The sequence below is a fragment of the Spermophilus citellus genome (assembly GCF_964194105.1).
Source record: "Spermophilus citellus genome assembly, chromosome: 10".
Taxonomy (NCBI): Eukaryota; Metazoa; Chordata; class Mammalia; order Rodentia; family Sciuridae; genus Spermophilus; species Spermophilus citellus.
The window spans coordinates 24,920,207-24,940,608 of NC_138197.1; the positions used below are offsets into that span (position 1 = coordinate 24,920,207).

A 20,402-nucleotide genomic window follows, 5' to 3' on the forward strand; every position below is an offset into this window, starting at 1 on the left:
GCTCCATTCTTGTATTACCCTTCTTTATTGATTCATGTTGCTGTTTTCTCAAAGATCTTTAGAAGTTCGAACACCCTGGTAAAGGGTGGGTAAGACAGTCACATGAGCAGGGCACAAGCAGGTGGCATACACATACACCCTGTGCAGGGGGTCTAGGTGCAGATCTGGGACTGTCCACTATCCCAGCTGAGATCCTTAGGCTGAGAGGATGGTAGGCCCAGGAGCTGCTCCTGGATGTTTCCAAGAAGGCAACAGTAAGGGTTTAGGGAGGGAGGAGCCACCTAAGACTCCCAGTCATCCTCGTCTTCCTCTCCTGGTGGCTGCTGTGGGGGTGGCAGAGGGGGGATGGAGTCTGACATTCGCGCAAAGGCTCCTCCTGGTCCCTCACTGGCTCCAGTCCCAGGTCCCTTCCCGGAGATACCTGGGAAGGAAAAGACTAGTTAGGGAGGTTGGTCAGGGCACTAGTTTACCCAGCCCTTGGGAGATTTAAGAATAGGAAGACACACACAGGATTACATATAATACAAAATGTCTCAAGGCCGAAAGGCAGGGCACCCTGCCTCCTACCTTTACGCCTCAGGACCAGCTTGTTGAAGAGATCCGACATCAGGTCTCCACCCTGGCTCGTGGCTCTCACTGCAATGGGGAAGCCATGGTGAGGGAGTGCAAATGGGCCAAATAGGACATCTCTAGGTGCAGCCTCACACTCTTGGCTTGCTCATCCCACCTCTACAACACTCCCCAGCCTGCTCCCCAGCCTCACGTTCACCACAGACTCTTGGAGCTTTGGTCTCTGTGGATCCTGCAGTGGCATTAACAAAGTAGTTAACATTTTAGTTCTCACAAAGAGGACAAGGCCCAGAGTGGTTAAGCAATTTGCCTGTGGTTACCAGGCAGGTCAGAAGCAGACTGGGACACAAACCCAGGGCCCTGCTGCTTTATGCCAAGGTAATGCATGATGCCAAGTTGGGATTCACAGCAGACAAGCCTGAAACAAAGTAGGACTGAGCTAACCCCCCAAATCTTCAGTCTTTTGGGTCCCTGACCATTTCCTTAAATGTCTCTGGACCAAGATTCTCCTTTGTGGTTGAGTTGGGTGAGCTTAGAGGGGAAGGCTCTACTAAGGAGTGCCTGGCCCACGTGAGGATATCCACTGGGGCTTCCAGTGAATACCTGGAGGAAAAGCTTGGGGTGGTGTGGCTGGGCAGAACACTGTGGGGACTCGTGGGAGATGGAGGGGCAGGTGACCTTTTGTTTGGAGTCTTCCTGCAGTGGACCAAGGGTCCCCTCACCTTGTTCCTGCTCCTTCTGTTTTTTCTTCTCCAGCTTGCGCTCTTTAACACTGCGCAGCTTGGCCTTGCCGATGCCCCCAGCTTGGCGGATGGACTCCAGCAGAGTGGCCCGGCCACTGGAGGGGTCAACCACTTCCTTGGGAGCTCCCTGGACTGGAACTGGGAGGTGGGATGGGCATAAGGAGGAAAGGCTGCTCAGGCAGGGCTGGGAGGAACAGCCTCCAGAGCCTGACTATGGGGGAGGGCACCTCTCCTGAGGAAGCCAGATGGTGAAACAGCGGCTTCTGGGACTGTGCAGGGCCTGAACTGTAGCCAACAGGCTGCAGTTTTGTGTCCAGGTATCCCTGGTCCCTCTCCACCATCCCATTTAGCTGCCACCCTGCAAAAGTGGGCCCTATGAATCACTGATGTGCTGATAAGTGTCCCATCTTGACACATGGAAAAAAAGGATTTTTGTTCCCCTTCTGGAGGCTGGAAATAGACTGGGAGATACAATATTAAAATAAATTCTGTGTTCTCAATTTTTTTAATAGACTTCTTCATTGGCTTCACTGGGAGTGGGAGACACAGAGCCCTATTTTCTAGGTTCCCTCTAAAGATTCCAAAGCTCAACAATTTGAAAACCACTATTTTATGAACCTAGTGGAAAAAAATATTTGAAATGAGAACTATTCTGCAAATCTAGGAATAATGACTACTTGATCCTTTCAGAGATCTGGAAACTGGACAGTTGAAGGTGCCTCCAAGGACTGAGTCCACCCGGCACCACCCTACCTGAAGGAGGTGCGCTGCTGCTGTTGTCGTCCTCCCTAGCACCTTGGCTGATGGAGGCCACAGTCTGGGGTGAAGGTGGGGGTGGAGGGGCGCTGGCCAGCACCATAGGAGCTGGGGGTGGCGGTGGGGGCGGCGGTGGTGGTGGGGGTGCTGTCAGCACCCCATCTTCTAGGTCTAGAATGAAAGTGTGTGAATGCCTAGGATGAAAGAGTCCAAACAGGGGAGCTCCCTGGGCCAATTCCCACACTAGCTCCCAGCTCACCGGCCTTGAAAGGCTCTGCAATCTCTGTAGGAAAGGTGGGCAGTTCTGGAATGGCACCGGGGGCAGAGGGAGCAATGCCTGGCCCCAAGTCAGCACTGTACATAAGGTCATCAGCAATGCCAGGCAGGTCAGGCAGGTAGGATGGCACATCAATCTCGGGTACTTGGCCCAGGTCTGGCACATAGAAGTAATTCTCTGGAACCTGTGGGATTGGGTGGAGGTTCATGAGGGTCAACAGCCACCTGGGAACACAGGGCCTGCCGTGAGACCTGGAGGCAGAGCCAGTGTGACCCAGTGCAGACCCCACACAGCTGGGTAGGTAGGCAAAGGGCATAGTAGAGCCCTTGTCTAGAGAAGCACCCTGGCAGGGCTGACAGACCCCACCCATCCACACTGCCTCCATCTCTACCTGCTGCTCCAGTTGCTCTCTCTTGCTGATGGACAGAGGGGCATCAAATAGCTTCTCCTCCGTCTCTGCCCCCAGCATCACATGGGTCTTTGTTACAGCACCAGCCAGGGGGTCCAGGAAGACATACTTCTTGTACCTACAGGGTGGGATGGGTGGCATCAGGCAGGCCTGGGTTCCTGACCACCTCTCCCAAGGCATCATAGGATGCAGTCTGTTGTGGGTTCTCAGGCCTTATAAACCAAACTGAACCAAACCAGAAAAAAAACAAGCTGTCAGCTCTGGACTGCTGCACCAGAGCCATGTCCCTGGAACTGCTGCTAAGCCCAGCCTCCCTCCCACCCACAACTCTGCAGCCCCGCCCTCTGGCCATACAAGTTCTCAGTAGTGTTGAAGAGCAGCAAGGAGCTGACAGAGCTGATGTTGCTTGGAAGACCCCCAAGACCTTCCTCAGCTTCATCCTCGGGCTCTGGCTTGGTGTTCACACAGACAGGAAAGTATTTCAGCTTCTCCTGGTGTGAGTGACAGGGATGGATAGTGGGTTTTAGCACCAAGCTATACTGACCCCCACCTCCATCCCAGTCAGAATCTTCTCAGGAGACAGATTCCTCAGCTTCCCCATCAGCGTTCATGGCATTAGGGTGTGATGAGTGTGGCCACCAGACCTGCAGGGCCCGCTCATCCAAGGGGCGGTGCTTGCTCTGGATCCTGTGGCGAGGCCGTCTCTGCAGACCAGGGTCCTGTGCCCCAGTAAAGATGGAGCCGTATTCCTGCAGACGCTCTGGGGCTGGGTACTTGGCACTGGAGAATACCTGTGGGAACCAGGATATGGCTAAGAGACCTGAGAAGCTCCAGAGAGCCTAGGGTTGGTTAGTGGGAGGCATGGAGAGATGACCCTGGGCAGGAGGACAGCAGGGGCATGGAAAGATGGAAGGACTGCACACCAGCTACAGACCACAGGGCCCCACAGGCTACCTTGATGGCCTTCTTGCTGCCCTTGATCTTCTTGATCTTGGCCTGGGCCAAGGAGACCCTCTCCCCAATGGCCTGCAGCTGGCTCCGGCTCAGCTCTACCCGCTGGGAGATCCTGCCACAGAAAAGATGAGAGAGCTGGGGTTACTCCCAGCCCTGCACCTCCTGCTGTCAATAGCAGACTTTGCATGAATTCTTCAAACAGTGTCACCTGACCATCAGAGCTGATGTTGCCCTGTCCAGATGGTCTCTACCAGGAGACCAACCTGAGGGGTCTACACATTAATGGCACTAAGTTCTTTGGAGCCCTGGGTAGGGAAGAGTAGCAACCTGGCCCCAGATGGCACCTGCACATGCCATATGAAGGGACACAGTCCCTGCCTCCAGGAGTTTACAGTCTCAAGCAGGGTATACGGAAAGACCATTGTGATTACCTACACATATGTATAGTTACAGCTGGCAGAGCATTTGTACCTATCCCTCGTGGGCACATGATGTCAACAGACTACTGGCCTCTCCCAAGGAGGAAACTAGAGTTGGGTGAGACTAAGTGAAGGGTAAGCCCGGTCCTATGGGCCATCATCTACATTCAAACTCCAGGCCTGTTGAAGGACCGCCTCTACAAATGAACAATGACTCACAGAGTAAATCCTAAATCCTGATCATAGCTTACAAGTCTCCAGGTGGCCAGGCTGCTCACCTTTTCCACCCTCCCCCAGATGTGTTGTGGACTTCATGCACCAGCCACCCTGCTATTCCCTATGTGCCAAACACATTCTCCTATCATGGCCTTTGCATCAGAATGTCATTTCTACAGACATGTACATGGCTAGCTCCTTTACTTCAGAGTCCCCTCCTTGCCCACAGAATCTTTGAAGCGCACCTGTACTTTCTGCCCCCAGCCTGCAATGCTTCTCCCCACAGCACTTCTGGGCACCATGCATCGCTTGCTTGTGTGTGCTCTAGATAGAGGTCAGGCCTTTGTTTGTTCCTTGCTGTGCCTAAAACAGTGTCTGGCATTTGGAGGCACCCACTGTACGGTTCTCACATGATGGAGGCTTCTTCTAACTCACACTCAATGTGTGTGAGCCTCCTTTGTGTGTTTCCATACTGTTGGGCCATGGCAACTCTTTGTGCTCTTTGAAGTTATGTCTGATTCATGTGCCACAATATCCTCCCAGTCACTTCTCCAGCTCCCCTACCGCCAATAAAACTAGCCCCTGCCCACATTGCACGTTCACAGAGGTCCTCTGAGCAACTGCCTCATGACAGCAAGCAAATGTCTGAGGCATAGGGAATAAGGAAGCAGAGGCCAAGTTTAGTTCATAGAAAAGGTAGGAAGAGGAAATGGGGTGGCAGAAGGATTTCCATAAAAGATGGAATAGTCAGGAATCTGGCAAAAACCTCCTCAACCACCCCACCAGCTCTAGAAGGTCTTAGCACCCCAAAATCCATGGTCTCCATGTCCTGGTGAGTCAGTCCCAACCGCACCTGGCTTGCACGTGCAGGACTTGGTGAGGAGATAGAGGCGGGGGAACTGAGGCATGCACAGGTTCCAAAGCTGCTTCTTCCCCTTAACAGGTCTGTGGATGGTGGCAGAAGAGAAAGAGAAAGGGAGGAAGCTGTCTCCTCCCAGCAGAACCACCTGACCCAGTGGGTCCATCTTCTGCAGGGAGAGGTCTTCACCTACTGTAATGAGTGCTCAAACACGAGATGCTTCACTTCTCTCCAGTCCCCCACGCAGCCACATTCTGCTGAAACAGTCCTAGGGGTTAGCTAACAGCTCTACTCAGAGTTCATGGGACAGCAGGAAGGGCATGAGAATGGGAGATGGACAATAGTTACTCTGTTCTAATTCTGTCATCAAAGAGAGGAGGACTGATATCTCAAGGCTGTCAACATAAAGTTCCACAACAAGGCCTGGCAAATTTCTGCAATGTGTTATTAAAGAGAGGGTCTGTAAGCACTTAGAGAAGGAAGAGGCAAGTCCTAGGGGCTAGTGTGTGTTAAAGAATGAAAATCCATCACATTTCTTTCTTTGGAAAGGTTTTAGAGAGGGGAAAACTTTCAAAATGGTGCCATCTTCAATCATAAAGGATTTTGAGTTTCTAACCAAATCCAATGGACAAGATGAAGCTATGGGGGCTGGAGGAGAAGACATAGAAGAAAGATCACAACCAGATGAACAGCAGCACCCAAAAGGCACACCAAAAGAAGGGAATGACCTTGGCCTTTTACACGGGTCTGTGACAGGGCCCTGTCCCATTCATTCAACACTTGATTAGAAAACTGGGCACATCATATAGAGGAAGGTCAAGAGGCACAGTGGTATTAGGACTCCATCTTGAAAGGCTAGAGGATGGACTACAATCAACAAGATCCCCCTTACAAAAAATAAATGTGAAGCCCAGCATTTAGGTCTAAAAAATCAAGTACACAAATACAGAAGGCAGAGGGAACGTGGTTAAGCAGCAGTTCAGGGAAGAAAGACCTGGAGGTTTTAGTTCACTAAAAGCTCAGTAGGAGCTAAAAGCACATTAAGCAGCTTAGAAAGTGAGTGAGATCTCAGTGATCCCTCTCTTGCCCTCCCCTGTCCTTTCAATAAGCAGGGAACGTACACCCTTCTCATACACCCTTCTCAGAGGCACAGGAGAAAGCAGAGCCCTGGATTAAGGAGAGCTGCTTCATGCCAGCACCAGTTTCAGCCACCAATGCATCCCCTTCAAATTGGGCTCTGAACTCCCTTCTAGACTATAAAGCCTGTCTTCTTCATTGTCTCTAGCATCTGGGGCAGAGTCTGACATGTTACAAGTGGTAAAGAGAATGTGACAAACGACCAATCGTACAAAGGAGGCTGATGAGTGAGAAATTCATGTCATAGGAAGACAACTGAAGGATGTTCTGGCTGAAGATGAGACGACTTCGAGAAGATGATAATTCCCTTCAAATATCAAATATATCAAAAGGGCTGTTAGGTGGAAAAGTGATCAGATCTAGACAGCTACATTAGGACCAGTGAGTGGGGTTACAAAGAAGCACATTTTGGTTCTACAAAAAAGAATTTTCTAGTGAAGAGCTGCATAGCTTTGCAAGACCATCAGATTCCAGATGGATGACTGCCTGTCAGAGATGCACCAAGCAAGAGTCCTACCTCAGGGTGGGGGATGGAAGACATGGTATCTGGGGTTCTTTTCTCATCTAAGAACCTATAGGTCTAAGTGAAGCCTCCAGTAGTCTCATTTCTTAAGATCATACACCATGACGCTGAGGGAGCGTACAGACCTAGGCTGACAAAGAGCTTACTGTTCATGTGCCCCCTCAGTTGACTGGTAGGGATGGTCTGGAAGGATGTGTTAGGAAGGGCTGTTAGGCCACAATGGGGCTGGGATGTTGATTAACAGTGCCCTCCCAAGGGGCCAAAGGTGGAACAGTGGCGTGAGGGCAATAGACCCTCTTGGCTTGGTAGTCTACTAAAGGCAGGTTAGTTTCCAGGCTCATTGCTGAACCTGCAGCGCATGTGCCCAGGCACTGGCAGAGAAGGCTGCCTCTGCCAGGGGTGGGAATGGAACCAGCTCACTCAATATGTCCCAGCACTTGGGCCTCACAACTCGTCCACCCTCCTCCACCAGCACTGGAGGGTGGCATCTCCAAACATCGCCCTCTTTTCTTTCCCTCCCCACCCCTCACTGTTCAACAAACAATCTGAGGGTGTTCTGTTTGAAAAACACACTGCTGGGGACTGCGGGGAGAGATGAATCAGACAACACACATCTGGCCTCAAGGTGATTCAGGTCTATCAGGGAGGAAAAAAAGGGACATCAATAACTACATAACCACAATGTCCCATGGACTGGGACTGCACATCTGTTTAGAAGCAGAGTGACCTTGGGCAAGTCACTTCTTGGTATGTGCCTTGGCTTCTTTCTTTCTTTTTTTTTTTTCTTTGAGAGAGAGAGAGAGAGAGAATTTTAATATTTATTTCTTTAGTTTTCGGCGGACACATCTTTATTTGTATATAGTGCTGAGATCGAACCCAGGCCACACGCATGCCAGGCGAGCTCGCTACTGCTTGAGCCACATCCCCAGCCCGTGCCTTGGCTTCTTTAGCCAAAAAATTTGAATTGTAATTTGTATATCATGGAATGACTGTGGCTCCTGGACAGCGCTCCTGTGGCAGCTGACACACCTCGAGTACTTGGATCACACAGGCTAGGAGAGGAGACTCTATAGGCACACACAGGAAAGTGCACACTCCCACATGGTGGACGGGGGTGGGATTGGGGAAGTTTCTTGGAAGTATCTGAAGCAGAAATGAAGAAGGAAACTCCGGGCAAAGGAAACAGTCTCTTTGCAAGAGAACACCACACAGGATAGGTGTCAGGGCATGCAATTCCTCTGGTGAAGCATGAAGCTCTAAAGGAAGCACCCAGGGACTGCTCTCCCCTCCCTTGTGAGAGTGGGAGGGCAGGACAGTACGTGGACTTCCTGTCCCCACCTCCAAAGACGACCCCCATTCCCTATGGGAATATTTCCTATGAAGCCAGGAAGGCCCCCACCAATGCTATAGCCTGTCACACTCTGGGTGGCAGGCCCTAGAGGCTTCCATGAAAGAGCACCCACTGCCACTGGAATAGCTGCCCCTCCCCTGCCTCTTCCCAGCCTTGGGGAAGCAGCGCTGAGCTTGGGCTCCCACCAGAGTCTTCTCCACAGTCTGGGATAATTAACAATGATCTGCTAATTATTCAGGCAGCTGACTGAATGCTTTGTAACCCTGGGGGCCACCAGGTGCCAAGAAGAAGGGGGAGCACAGACAAGGGGAAAGGATGGGAAGGTGAAAAGGAGAGCGAGAGAGAAAAGGCGAGAAGGAAGAAAGGAAGAAAGGATGGAGGGGAAGTTTGGTGGAGAAAATGAACCCTTTCCCAGGAGGAAGGAGCTACACAGTGCTACTGCTTCTGGGCTGGGGCAGGCGGGAATGAGAGAGGACAGCATCCCTACGTCCACACACAGAATGTGTCCAGCTCTTATTCCCCCCATCCAACCCCTCCTGCCACATCATCTAAGTTATGTGAAGCAGGTGACATCTCTGGGCAGATATTCTGGGGTTTGGCTTTTCCAGGTGAAGATGGGCAGAGAGAGGGGAGGGGGATCTGCAGGGCATGGCTGGAGAGAGCCTGAGAAGTGCTTGTCATTCGCGCATGGCTCCCCACTGCAGCAGAGCAGAAGGAAGGAGGCCAGCTTGGAATGCTAATTTGCCATGAACTCACCTACTGGCACAACCTACCCAGGTTCTGCTGAGGCCAGAAGCTGTGCCTGGGCCTGAGATGGGGACAGTGGAGTGGTGAGAGTCTCTTCTATACTCACTATCTCTTCTTGGCAAGAGGTTTCCGAGCAGGGAGCATGTTTAAGGGGTGAGTTTTATGCTGGGGTTCACAATTCCACTTCCCCAGCCTGTGGACTGCTGCAGGATAGGGGCAGGTGGATAAGGACAGGGGTCCACACTCCCCATCCCCACCCCAAAATCAACACTGACTCCTTCCTTTCCTGCATTGTCTGTTCCCAGCCTGTCATCAAATCTGTCACTGCTTCCTTTAAAATGTCTCTTCTCCAGTTTTCACTGCACCTTAGCTGGACCACAACTTCATCCCGGTCATGCCCTGACCTCAATCCACCCTGGAATCCACCCTGACCCACTTGTCCACAGATGCCCGAAGAGCCGTGCCAAAGCTCTTCTGTCCCATCACTTCCCGCACAAGGACCTTGCAGGGTTCCCTGGGACTCCTGAATCACACACAAAGTCTGTCCCGGCTGTGAGAACCCCCACAGACTGGCCCTACCTTCCTGATCCAACTGTCCACTCATAGCCCTACTCACTCCCATTCCTGCCAGAAAGTGTTCCCGCAGCACACAGAGGACGTACAGAAACATGAGGCAAAGCTCCCAAAGATGCATGATCCAGAGGGAACGCAAGCCCTACAAACACACAAAACAGAGAATTTTTACACCTTGTTCTGCACTGAAGGAGCTGAATGTGTGGGGCAGGCAGCAATGTATGCACTCCCAGCACAAAAGCTGAACTCCTCCAGAGCCCATGACACACTATGTTCCAGGCCACATTCAAGCTTCTAATAAGCCTGTGGTTCCCATTTCTAGACTCCACCAGATGACCTGTATACCCACCTTTCTAACCATAACCCTCCTTATGACTCTTCCTGGCCATCTACTGGGGCTTCCCCTGGCCATGTGGAGTGGCCCTGTACTTTTCCTTTCTACATCTATTTCCTCCTTATGCAAGTAACAGCCCCATTTTCTTTAGGGAATCTCACTCCCTAAAGCTCAGTCCTTGTGCCTCACAGGCAATGCATGTGACCTAGGTCTGAATCCATCAGTGTGTTATCACCCCAGCAATGATTCTGGGAAACTCTTAAGAGTCATGCCAGGCCACACAGGCAAGAGTGACATCTGGAGGAAGTACTGGCACAGCAGGGAATATTCTTTTCTGAGTGTAGGAGCTCTGGCCCGACCAGTTATCCCCTTGCCACCACTAAAGAAAGACCTGTCTGAGAATGGAGCCAACGCAAAAGAAGCAAGCTGAAGAGGAATGAAAGCAAAGCCAGGTCCTGATGTCACCGTTTAAGCTCTTCAACTCTGAAGCCTGCTCTACCAATTTGTTACTCTTTGTTTAGGCAGGTTTGTGGAGTTCTCATTGATAGATGTGCCACTGATTTTCTGTTTCCCTTCTCTAGATCCCTGGAACCCACAGTCCATGCCAGGCACTTAAGAAACAACCAACCCTTTGCTTTCCTATTCTAGACTATAAGCTCCTTGAGGACACCATGGCCTGTACATTTTAGTATGTGATGGGGGTTGATGAGGTGACCTGGAATCTGGCTGAGAGGGAGCCTAGACACCGGTCCAGGTCTCTGAGAAGCACCCTACCCTCCCACGTGGAGGGCCTGCACCTATGCTCAACCAACTCCACACTCCCCTGCCCAGCTGGCCATGCACAAGGTGCCAAATACCAGGATACAGGAGGAAGATATGCCCAAAACCCAACACTCCTCTTCCAGAATGTAGAGCCTACAGTCACAGTCCTGGTGAGGAGATACGATATCTAGGAATTGGTTCTGGCATCCTTTCCAAGCACTGGGCATGGAAAGGCCATCATCTGGGGCTGATGGTTCTTAAAGGCCTATGTCCTGTTACTTATGTGTCCCTTGGGCACATTTAGCATAAAAATAAGCACAAAGAAGGCATCTAACATTTCCTATAACACTGACAGCAGGTTGATGAAAGGCATCATAGAAATGGTATTAACAGATAAGAACTAATATTCGCTGCTTCTCCCTTCATGTGCTTTAATTCATTTAATCTCAACAATAAGCTTACAAAGAAGATGCCATTATTAAAATAATAGAAAAGAAAACTGAGGCTTGCAGGGGTTAAGTAACATGCTCAAGGTTACAAAGCAAGCAAATGAGGAAGTCCAATTTGAGCAGAGGCTTTCTGCTCCAGAGGTGATCCCCTTAACCATATCAATACCCTGCCCCTGTTACAGTCACATTCTGGACAGTCTTGGAGCAGGCAGATGAGTCAGTAGGCAGATGAGTCAGTGGGCAGAAGAGCCAAGAGAATCTGGGATTTACACCAAGTCCAGCTGGAGACAATATTTCCTCCCCTACTGGGGAGGGCTTCCAGGAAGAGACTGACTTTGAATGGTTGCAGGCAGAGAATACTGCACAGGGAAGGAGCAGGGGTTCCAGGTCTGGCATACAACCAGGGATGGGGAACAGGATGATTTGGACCATGAAGGAACTTAAGTCAGACAGAGTGAGAGAAAAGATCCTCCCATGTGAAGCATAGTGTGGGCACCCAGGCAGAAGGCCTGCCTCATCTCACATGACTTAAACCAAAGTCCAGACCTGTGTTCTGGATAAAACTTGGAGCCTCTGCAACGAGCAAACTCCATTGCTATACTCATTTATATTTTTTGATACTGGGGATTGAACCCAGGGACTCACACATGCTACACAAGTTCTCTACAACTGAGCTACATCCAAGCCCACCATTCAATCATGTTAAATAAACAATGAATGAAAAATCAGTGTAGCCAGGGTCTGCACCAGATAAGCACTACAGATTCAGAAAGCTGCAGCTCTCTCAGCTCTGCTATGGTTTGAAAGTGCCCCCAAAAGGATATGTGTTGAAGGCTTATTCCCCAGCCTGTGATGTTATTGGAAAGTAATGGAAACTTTAAAAGTAAGTCCTAGTGGAAGTTAGGGCCTAGGGCAAATTAGGGCCGTGTGTTGTGCCCTTCAGAAAATATTTGGTCCCAGACTCGTTCCTGTCTCTCTCACTCTCTTTGCCTTTTGGCACCATGAGGTTAACAACTTTCTTCTGTCATACCTTCTGCCATGATGTACCACCTCACCACAGGCCCAAAGCAATGTGGGCAAGTGATCATGGACTGAAAACTTTGGAGCCTTAAACTTTTCTTCCTTTAAGTTGATTATCTCAGGTATTTTGTCACAGTAATGGAAAGGTAACTAACACAAGTTCAAAACCATCAATGATCTCAAAAGCCCTGCCCATCTCACCAACCCCTCTTGCTCTAGGTATATCAGCCTCCTTTCAGGTCCTTCCCACCTCAGGACTTCCACTTATACCCTTCTTTTTTTCTGGAATATACTGCTTCCTGACCTAATCTCCCACCCCTAGATTTTACCATAAATGTTATTTCCTCACACCTATCCTGATCCCTGTAGACCAAGTCAGGCTACCCATTACAAGTTGCATAGCAACTCATTTCCCTTCACACAAATAATAATAATCTCACAGACTCTGGAGCCACCCAGCCCCTGAGTTTGAACTCTGGCTTTGTCACTTGGCCAAATCTCTTAGCCTTTCTGTGCCTCAGTTTCCTATAAAAGGAGATAACAGTATCTCAAGTATACCAAGGGCTATATGAGTGCACTCAGAGCCTGACTAATGTAAACATTATAAAAAAACATTACAACTGTAATTAACTGATTGTGCAATTGATTACAGTCATGCAGTAGATAATGGTGTTTCAGACAACAAAGGACCACAGATATAATGGTGGTCCCATAATGGAGTTAAGAAATTCCTGTCACCTAGTAATGTCACAGCCATCATAACAGTGCCATAGCACAACACACTACGCCCATGTTTGACTGAGGTGATGCTGGTATAAAGAAACCTAGCATGCAGCAAGTCATGTCAAAGTACAGCATATACAAATGTGTATAGTATATAATACTCAATAATGATGATCAACAACTGTTCCTAGGTTATGTATGTACCATACAATCCTTTTCACTATTATTTCAGAGTATACTTCTTCTACCTATAAAAATTTACCATAAGGGCTGGGGATATAGCTCAGTTGGTAGAATGCTTGCCTTGCATGTACAAGACTCTGAGTGCAATCCCCAGCACCACCAAAAAAAAAAAACTTTCCTGTAAACAGTGTACCAATTACACCAGTGGCAGCCTCATCTATCTCATGTTTACTGTGTGTCTTGATGATATGAACAGGCCACGTGGAGACTCTGACCCACTCCATTTAGATTTATGTAGTGTACAACAATGTTCACACGACCACGAGATCATCTAGCAACACATTCCTCAGAACATCCAGCTGTCATTAAGGGAGGCATGATTGTATATAAGTGTCCCTCCCCCCATAGTACATACTCTAGTTGGACAGTGATACTAGTTTGCTTGTTGCTGACTCTACAGAGGAGCACAGTGCCTTGCATACTAGAATGCTGAGTATATATTTGCTAGCAGCAGGAATAAGTGAACAGGGCCCCTGGGTGGGAGAATGTACAGAGCTACCAGTGGGACCTGAGGGATCTATAGAAACACAGGGGCCACAGGGGACAGTAGGTGCTGGGCTCTCAGGCACTTAGGAGAAAAGCTTTCAAGCTGGGCTCCTGCTCTGAGCCCATTCCACACAAGGAAGCTAGCAGTGTCCCCACCCAGGACCCAGAATCACTAAGCAGTCTGCTCCAAGAGTGTGTATCCTTGACATTGGAGAAAAGACTGCTCAAGACAGGGGGCAGCCCTGCATGGGGCAAGGTGGAGGAGAGTGGAAGTACCTACCTGCTAAAGATGTCTCCAGAGACTTTCTGTAGGTATTGCAGGGCATCTGCCACCTGTTGAATGGCTTCCTCTCGCCGCAGGTCAGGTTGGATGAGAGGCACTGAGTACGTCTGACCTGCCAAGGAATGCTGGGTCCTCAAAGGAGTCATAGTGCCTGTGGGTGGGAACGAGATCATCAGGACCAGAGCCCCATGCTCACCCATACCCACCACCACAGGGCAAGGTGATGTTGAGGTTCCACCTGTGTAAGAGCAGGGAGGGGGAGGAGTGAAGAACATCTGGTGAAAGGCTAAGGCTCCACAGAGATGAAATTCTGCTGATGCCTTTTGAGTGAATGAGGGAGGGAAAAGCCAGTACCACGGACTGGGTAACTGGTAGGGACAACAGTTCAGAAAAGGTGTGACATTTCATGACTTCCTAAAGCACCCTTTACATACATTATCTCAGTTTGACCTCCCATTCTTGGATAAACACAAAGAAACCCTGGCTGCAGAGAAACAAAAAGCATGGAAGCAGATATGGAGGCGCAGGGGGTAGGGGGGACAGGGATCATTAGAATAGACTGCCAAATGACACCCAACTTTGGGAAAGCAGGAAGAATGTGGACAATTGGGTTCTTCCCACTTTGGCCCCTGAGAAACTCTAGGCAGTGGCCAGTGACTCTAGGTATAAGAGTGCTTTACTCACCCAGGCCAGCATTAAGGGGACCAGAAGGAAGTTGGTGCATGTGGGGGTGGAGAACAGGAAGGAAAAACACGCCTTCGAATTGCAAGGCGAGGGCAGAGTCTATTTATATTGGGTTTAATTAACTCCGCTCCCTGGTGCCACTAAAGCAGCAATCACACTGCAGACGGCACTGATTTGATTGGCAAGAGACATGCCAGGCAGAATATTAAGGCACCAGGCCCCTATAAATAGGCTTAATCACAGACCCACTCTGGAAGACGGTGAGGAAGACATTAATCAGGCCTGGCACGGCGCCCTAGACCTGCTCTCTTAGGCACCATACTGGGGCCCTTGGTTGCAACAGAGGTGTGAGTGGGGCGGGTAAGTATGGCAGGAAGGGCTAGAAGGCTTCATTTGAACTTAAAATGCTGTTTGACCATGACTAATCTCTCTGAATCTCTGATTCTTTCTGTCTCCATTCTATAGACTGAGAACTGGTACTGCTCTCTGAGAAGTCTTTGTCCCAATAGGACTCCTTGGCTCCGCCTGCTGGTTTCCAGAGCTCTTCCTTTTGCCTTATTGGCTCTCTCCTACCCTCTGTAGGTCAGTATTTTTCCTGATCTGAGATGATGATCATTTTGCTCTTCAACTTTTCTCCAGCAATGAGCTCCTCCTTGGCGCTCACACTTCCAGAAAAGAAATTCTCAGCTTCCTAGACCTGAACCTGTCTTGAATACTCATCAGGACCCAAGAGTTACTCCTCACTCCCCACTTCCCTTCCCTTTTATCAAGCAACCAAGTGGAGCCAGCTGATCCCCAACCACCTAAGGGACTCAATCCTCTGAAACCACCATACCTCTTTCAAGAACTCTCCTCCCCTCCCCTTCTTTATATTGATACTGATGCAAATCAGCTGGCCTTCCTAACTTACTTTCTATTCCTCAGTTCTCCCATCCATAAAATCAAGAGGGGGAAAGAAGATCCTTTTTGCGCACGTCTTGAGATGAATTCCTCGTTAGTTACCACATCTGGATGTGTGTGTGATTGCCCACGCACATGTGCGAGAGAGTAATACAGGCACAAATCTCCTAAGGAAGTATCACATCCGTTGGAGAATTAAGAGAGTGAATACAGCTGGTTAGCGGTTTACTCATTCTGTCTGCAAACATCTACTGATCAGCTATTAAGTGCAGGCCATGATCACAACAAAGATGAAAAAGGCACTAGACAGAGAGATAGCCTCAAAAACAACTAAACCCCCTACAATAAGCACTCTAATTCACCTATAAATACAGAGCTAAGAGAGGAGTCCAGAAAAGCCTGTTGACAAAATCTGTACCTCTCTACCAAGGCCCAGAGAAAGGGTTCAAAAACATTCTAGGTAAAAGAAACAGCTTAACCAATGGCATCTAGAGGAATATAAGTGGTTTTGCATGGTTAGAATATAACATTTTGGGGAAAGTTACAGGGAAAAAAATGATAAAAAGAGGCCAGTTTGTGAATAACAGTGAATACCATAGCTAGAAGTTAAATGGGTGCTGTTCAATATGGTGGGCACCAGCCACTGAACACATGAAATGCAGATAGTTCAAATTGAGATGTATTGTAAGTATAAAATGCACACTGAAATTCAAAGACTTAGTAGGAAAAAGAATGTAAAATCTCTCATTAATTTTTATATTGATTATATGCTGAAATGACCATGTTAGATAAACTGGGTTAAATAAAATATATTACTAATATCACCCATTTCTTTTTACTTTAAAAAAAATGAATATCCATATGTACAACAATGAAAGAAACTTGATCCCTAATTCTCACCCATACAAAAGTCAAACACAAGTGGATCAAAGACTTAGAAATTAGACCTAAGGTTTCTACTTTGCAACTGTTGAAAGAAAATTGGGGGGGGGGGGGTGTTGAAGTTGTGGCTCAGCAGTAGAGAGCTCGCCTAATATGTGCGGGGCCCTGGGTTTGATCCTCAGCACCACATAAAAATAAATAAACAAAATAAAGGTGTTGTGTCCAATTACAATTTAAAAATAAATATTTTTTTTTAAAAAAGAAAGACAAAAGGTCAACACTTCAACATACAGGCATAGGCAATGACTTCCTCAATAGGGCTCAGGAAATAAAATCAGGAGTTCATAAATGGGATAGCATTAATTTAAAAAGCTTCTGCATGGCAAAGGAAAATAAAAGCATGAAGAAAGAGCCTACAGCATGGGGGAAAATCTTTGCTGCTACTCTTCAGACAGAGAATTAGCAACCAGACTATATAAAGAGCTGAAAAAAAAAAAAAAAAACGTAACTCCAGAAAAACAAAATAAAACCCCCAAACCCAATAAATGGACAAATGGACTAAACTGATACTGCTCAAAAAAAAGAAATACAAATGGTCAACAAATATATGAAAAAATGTTCAACATCTTTAGCAATCAAAAAAATGCAAATCAAAACTACACTGAGATTTCATCTCACTGCAGTGAGAATGACACTCATTAAGAATACAAAAAATAAATGCTGACAAGGATACAGGAGAAAAGGAACATTTTATACACTATCAGTAGGACTGTAAATTACCACAGCCCACTATGGTAATCAGTATGGAGGTTCCTCAAAAGGCTGGGAATGGAACCACCATAAGTCCCAGCTTTACCATTCCTTGGTCAGCATACTACAGCAAAAATACATGCATACACATGTTTACAGCAGCACAATTCACAACAGTCAAGTTATGGATCCAACTTAGGTATCCATCAACAGATGAACTGATAAAGAAAATGTGGTACACAGAAACAATGGAGTATGACTCAGCCAATAAAGAAGAGCAAAATTATGGCATTCATAGGAAAATGGATGGAACTGGGGAACATAATGCTAAGTGAGATAAGCCAGACTCAAGGTTATGTTTTCTCTCATATGTGGAACTAGAGAGGAATAAGGAAAAAGAAGGGACTTCATGAAAATACAAGTGAGACTACTAGAGAAATAGGATTGGGGATAGGAGAAGGGAAGGGGAGGCAGGTAAGGGGGAATGAAACAGACTAATTTATGCTATGTGCATGTATGAACATATCAAAATGGATAATTGTTATGTATAATTAGAATGCACCAATAACAATTTTTTTGAAAATTTAAAAAAAATATATCACATGTGGCTAGCATCTTCCTTCCTTCCTCTGTGTCCTGTATAACTAAAGAAATGAGTCTCTGTTCCTCTTTTCAAGAAAGAGACACCCTTGGATGAATTCTGGCCTAAGCACTAAAATTAATCATAATATTTTCATTTTATTGTCTCTTCCTCCTATATCCTGTAGCTATTAAATGATTATCATGAAAATAATCTTTATTGACTCTTTCAGTAGACAGAATTTTCATATGCAATATTTTTATTATTAACTAATAACACTATGAATAATTATTACTTTTAACTAATAATACCTATATACTTGAGAACATCCTATCAAAGAATTATTTAATTATTAGTATTGGTGAATATATCATCATCACCAATTTCAGATAAGGAAATGGGGTTGGACAAACCAAATAACATTTTTTCCAGCATCAAAATGCTAGCTTATGATGAAGCCCAGACCTGAACCTGTTGTCAGAATGCAGAACTTGTTACTTATCAGTACATTTTATTGTTTTATATAAAAACACAAATTTTAGAGTTCCAAGACTGTGTTGGTGCTAATTAAAACACCTTATCTTGCCCAGCATAATGGCACACACCTGTAATCCCAGCAACTAGAGAGGCTGAGGCAGGAGGATCCCCAATTCAAGGTCAGCCTCAGCAAAGTAAGCAAGACCCCTGAGCAACTTGGCAAGACCCTGTCTCAAAATAAAAAATTAAAAAATAAAAAGGACAGGATGGGGGGAAAATAAGGACAGGATGTAGCTCAGTGGTAAAGGGCCCCTGGGTTCAATTCCCAGTACCAAAACACATAAAAAAATTAAGACACCTTATTTTGATAGTTTGTCCTATGTAAACCTAAACTAGTTATGTTTTTGACATTAGGGAGGCTAAGCCACACTGTGACAAACACTTCTTAGTCACTTTGAATCATTTCAACCATATAACTTCACAACACACTTTGGAGGTATGTGTTACTGTGGACTTACACATATGAGAAAACTCAAGCACAAAGAGGTTCGTTGGCAATTATGTTTTGAAAAGTCTGTGGTGATCATTTTAAAAAGATAGAAAACATGGGAAAATACAATAAATAGCTAAGAAGTCACGGGGGACTTAGTTGAAAAATAAAAGGTGAAAAATTCACCACAAGTATTTTCTTGTATTGGGGAGTTTTATTGTTAGAAATCCTAACTCCTCCTCGGTTCCTTAATGGATGACTGCAATTCATGCTAGGCCTTTGATATTTCCTACTTACTCATTTTTTTATTGTTTAATACATTCCACAAACCCATAAACATTCTTTAAAAATGGTGTTTTCCTTGCATCTATATGCCTCGTTCACCAAGATATTCTCCAGATGTTTTAAAGTTGACAAATCAGAAATGTAGACATTTGTCGCGTATCGCCTAATATTTCCATTGGACCGCACTACCTGAGTCTGGGAAAGACCGAGGTCTCTCCCCAAAACATGAGCCCACACTCGACGCCTCTTTGATACTGCGGTTTATAATTTCGGAGGAGCACGGAACCCCTCCTGCAAACCATCCTCTCCCAGGATCTATCCCTCAGTTAAACAGCTCTGCACCAGGCGATCAGGAAACAGGCGCGGTCCGAGCAGGACCGGGGCCAACTACAGGGCTGGCCCAGCGCCAGGAACTGTGTCACGGTTCCGAGCGGCTCGTCCCCAGCACCCCGGGGCCGGGCGGAGCGTGAGGGTCCTGGGGCCGGCGGCCGGGAGGCAGCGGAGCCTGGGACCCACGGAGCCCCACCCGGCCCGGTCCCGGTCCACGGCGGGCCTCGGCCTCCGGCGAGGGCAGGAAGCGACCGGGCTGGGCCAGGGGGCGCGGCGCGCGTCCCGGGGGTCCCGAAGCGCCCCGAGGGCGGCAGGAGCCCAGCGCGGGGCCTGCAGTCCCGCCGCCGCTCGCTCGCCCCACGCAGGGCCACGGGCTCCTCCGGTGCCCGTGGCCCGGCCCTCCCGCAGCCCTCCTCCAAGCCTTCACGTCCCCTCCTCCGCCCCGCCGCCAGCCCGCGAGCCCACAGCCCGCGCCCCTCACCTGCGCGCCGCCGCCGCCACCGCCCGCCGCGCTCCTCTTCCGCTCGGCGCGCGCCGCGGGGTCCTAGCGCCGTCGCTCGCACGCACCAGCTCCGCCTTCCCGCCGCACTCCCGGGCTGGAGGTGGCGCGGCCCCAGCACGGAATCCACCGCCTCGGCTTGGAGCTTCCCAACGTCCGCGCGGCAGACATCTCGAGTTCAGAGCGCCAGGCAGGCCTCGCCTTGTGTGTGTCCTGGTGCAGGACACCCAGCGCCGGCCCAACCAACATGCCTGCTTTAGTCAGTCTGGTAGCACACCCTGATTTTCCTTAGTGCCCAAACCCGTTTTAAAATTAAATATAGAAGCCAGACACAAAAGGACAGATATTGTCTGATTTGACTTATATGAGGTACCTGCACCAGTCAAATTCCTAGAGACAGAGAATAGTGATTCCCAGGGATGAGGAAGACGGGATAGGCAGTTAGTGGTTAATGGGTGCAGTTTCAGTTTGGGATGATGAAAAAGTTTCGGAGATGGATGTTGATGATGATTGCACAACAGTGCGAATGTGCTCAGTGCCACTAAACTGTACACTTAAAAATGATAAGGGGCTGAGGATATAACTCAATGGTAAAGCGCTTATTTAGCTTGCCTGAGGCCCTGCGTGCCATCCACAGCTCTGAAAAAACAAAAAAGAAGAAGAAAAAGAAAAGAAAATAGTTTAGAATGTT

General features: G+C 48.0%; 1 protein-coding gene across 1 annotated transcript; it reads right to left on the bottom strand.

Annotated features, from left to right (window-relative positions):
- Positions 1 to 2: 2 nt before the first annotated feature.
- WASHC1 (WASH complex subunit 1) lies at positions 3 to 19,815 on the bottom strand. Its single transcript, XM_081310881.1, has 11 exons — positions 19,694 to 19,815; positions 13,832 to 13,985; positions 3,710 to 3,821; positions 3,400 to 3,546; positions 3,110 to 3,246; positions 2,738 to 2,873; positions 2,329 to 2,530; positions 2,067 to 2,240; positions 1,293 to 1,451; positions 568 to 636; positions 3 to 421 (listed from the first exon to the last, which is right to left on the bottom strand). The coding sequence occupies exons 2-11, from the start codon at positions 13,978 to 13,980 to the stop codon at positions 282 to 284; spliced, it is 1,425 nt and encodes a 474-aa protein (XP_081167007.1). The 5' UTR covers positions 13,981 to 13,985; positions 19,694 to 19,815; the 3' UTR covers positions 3 to 281.
- Positions 19,816 to 20,402: the final 587 nt, after the last annotated feature.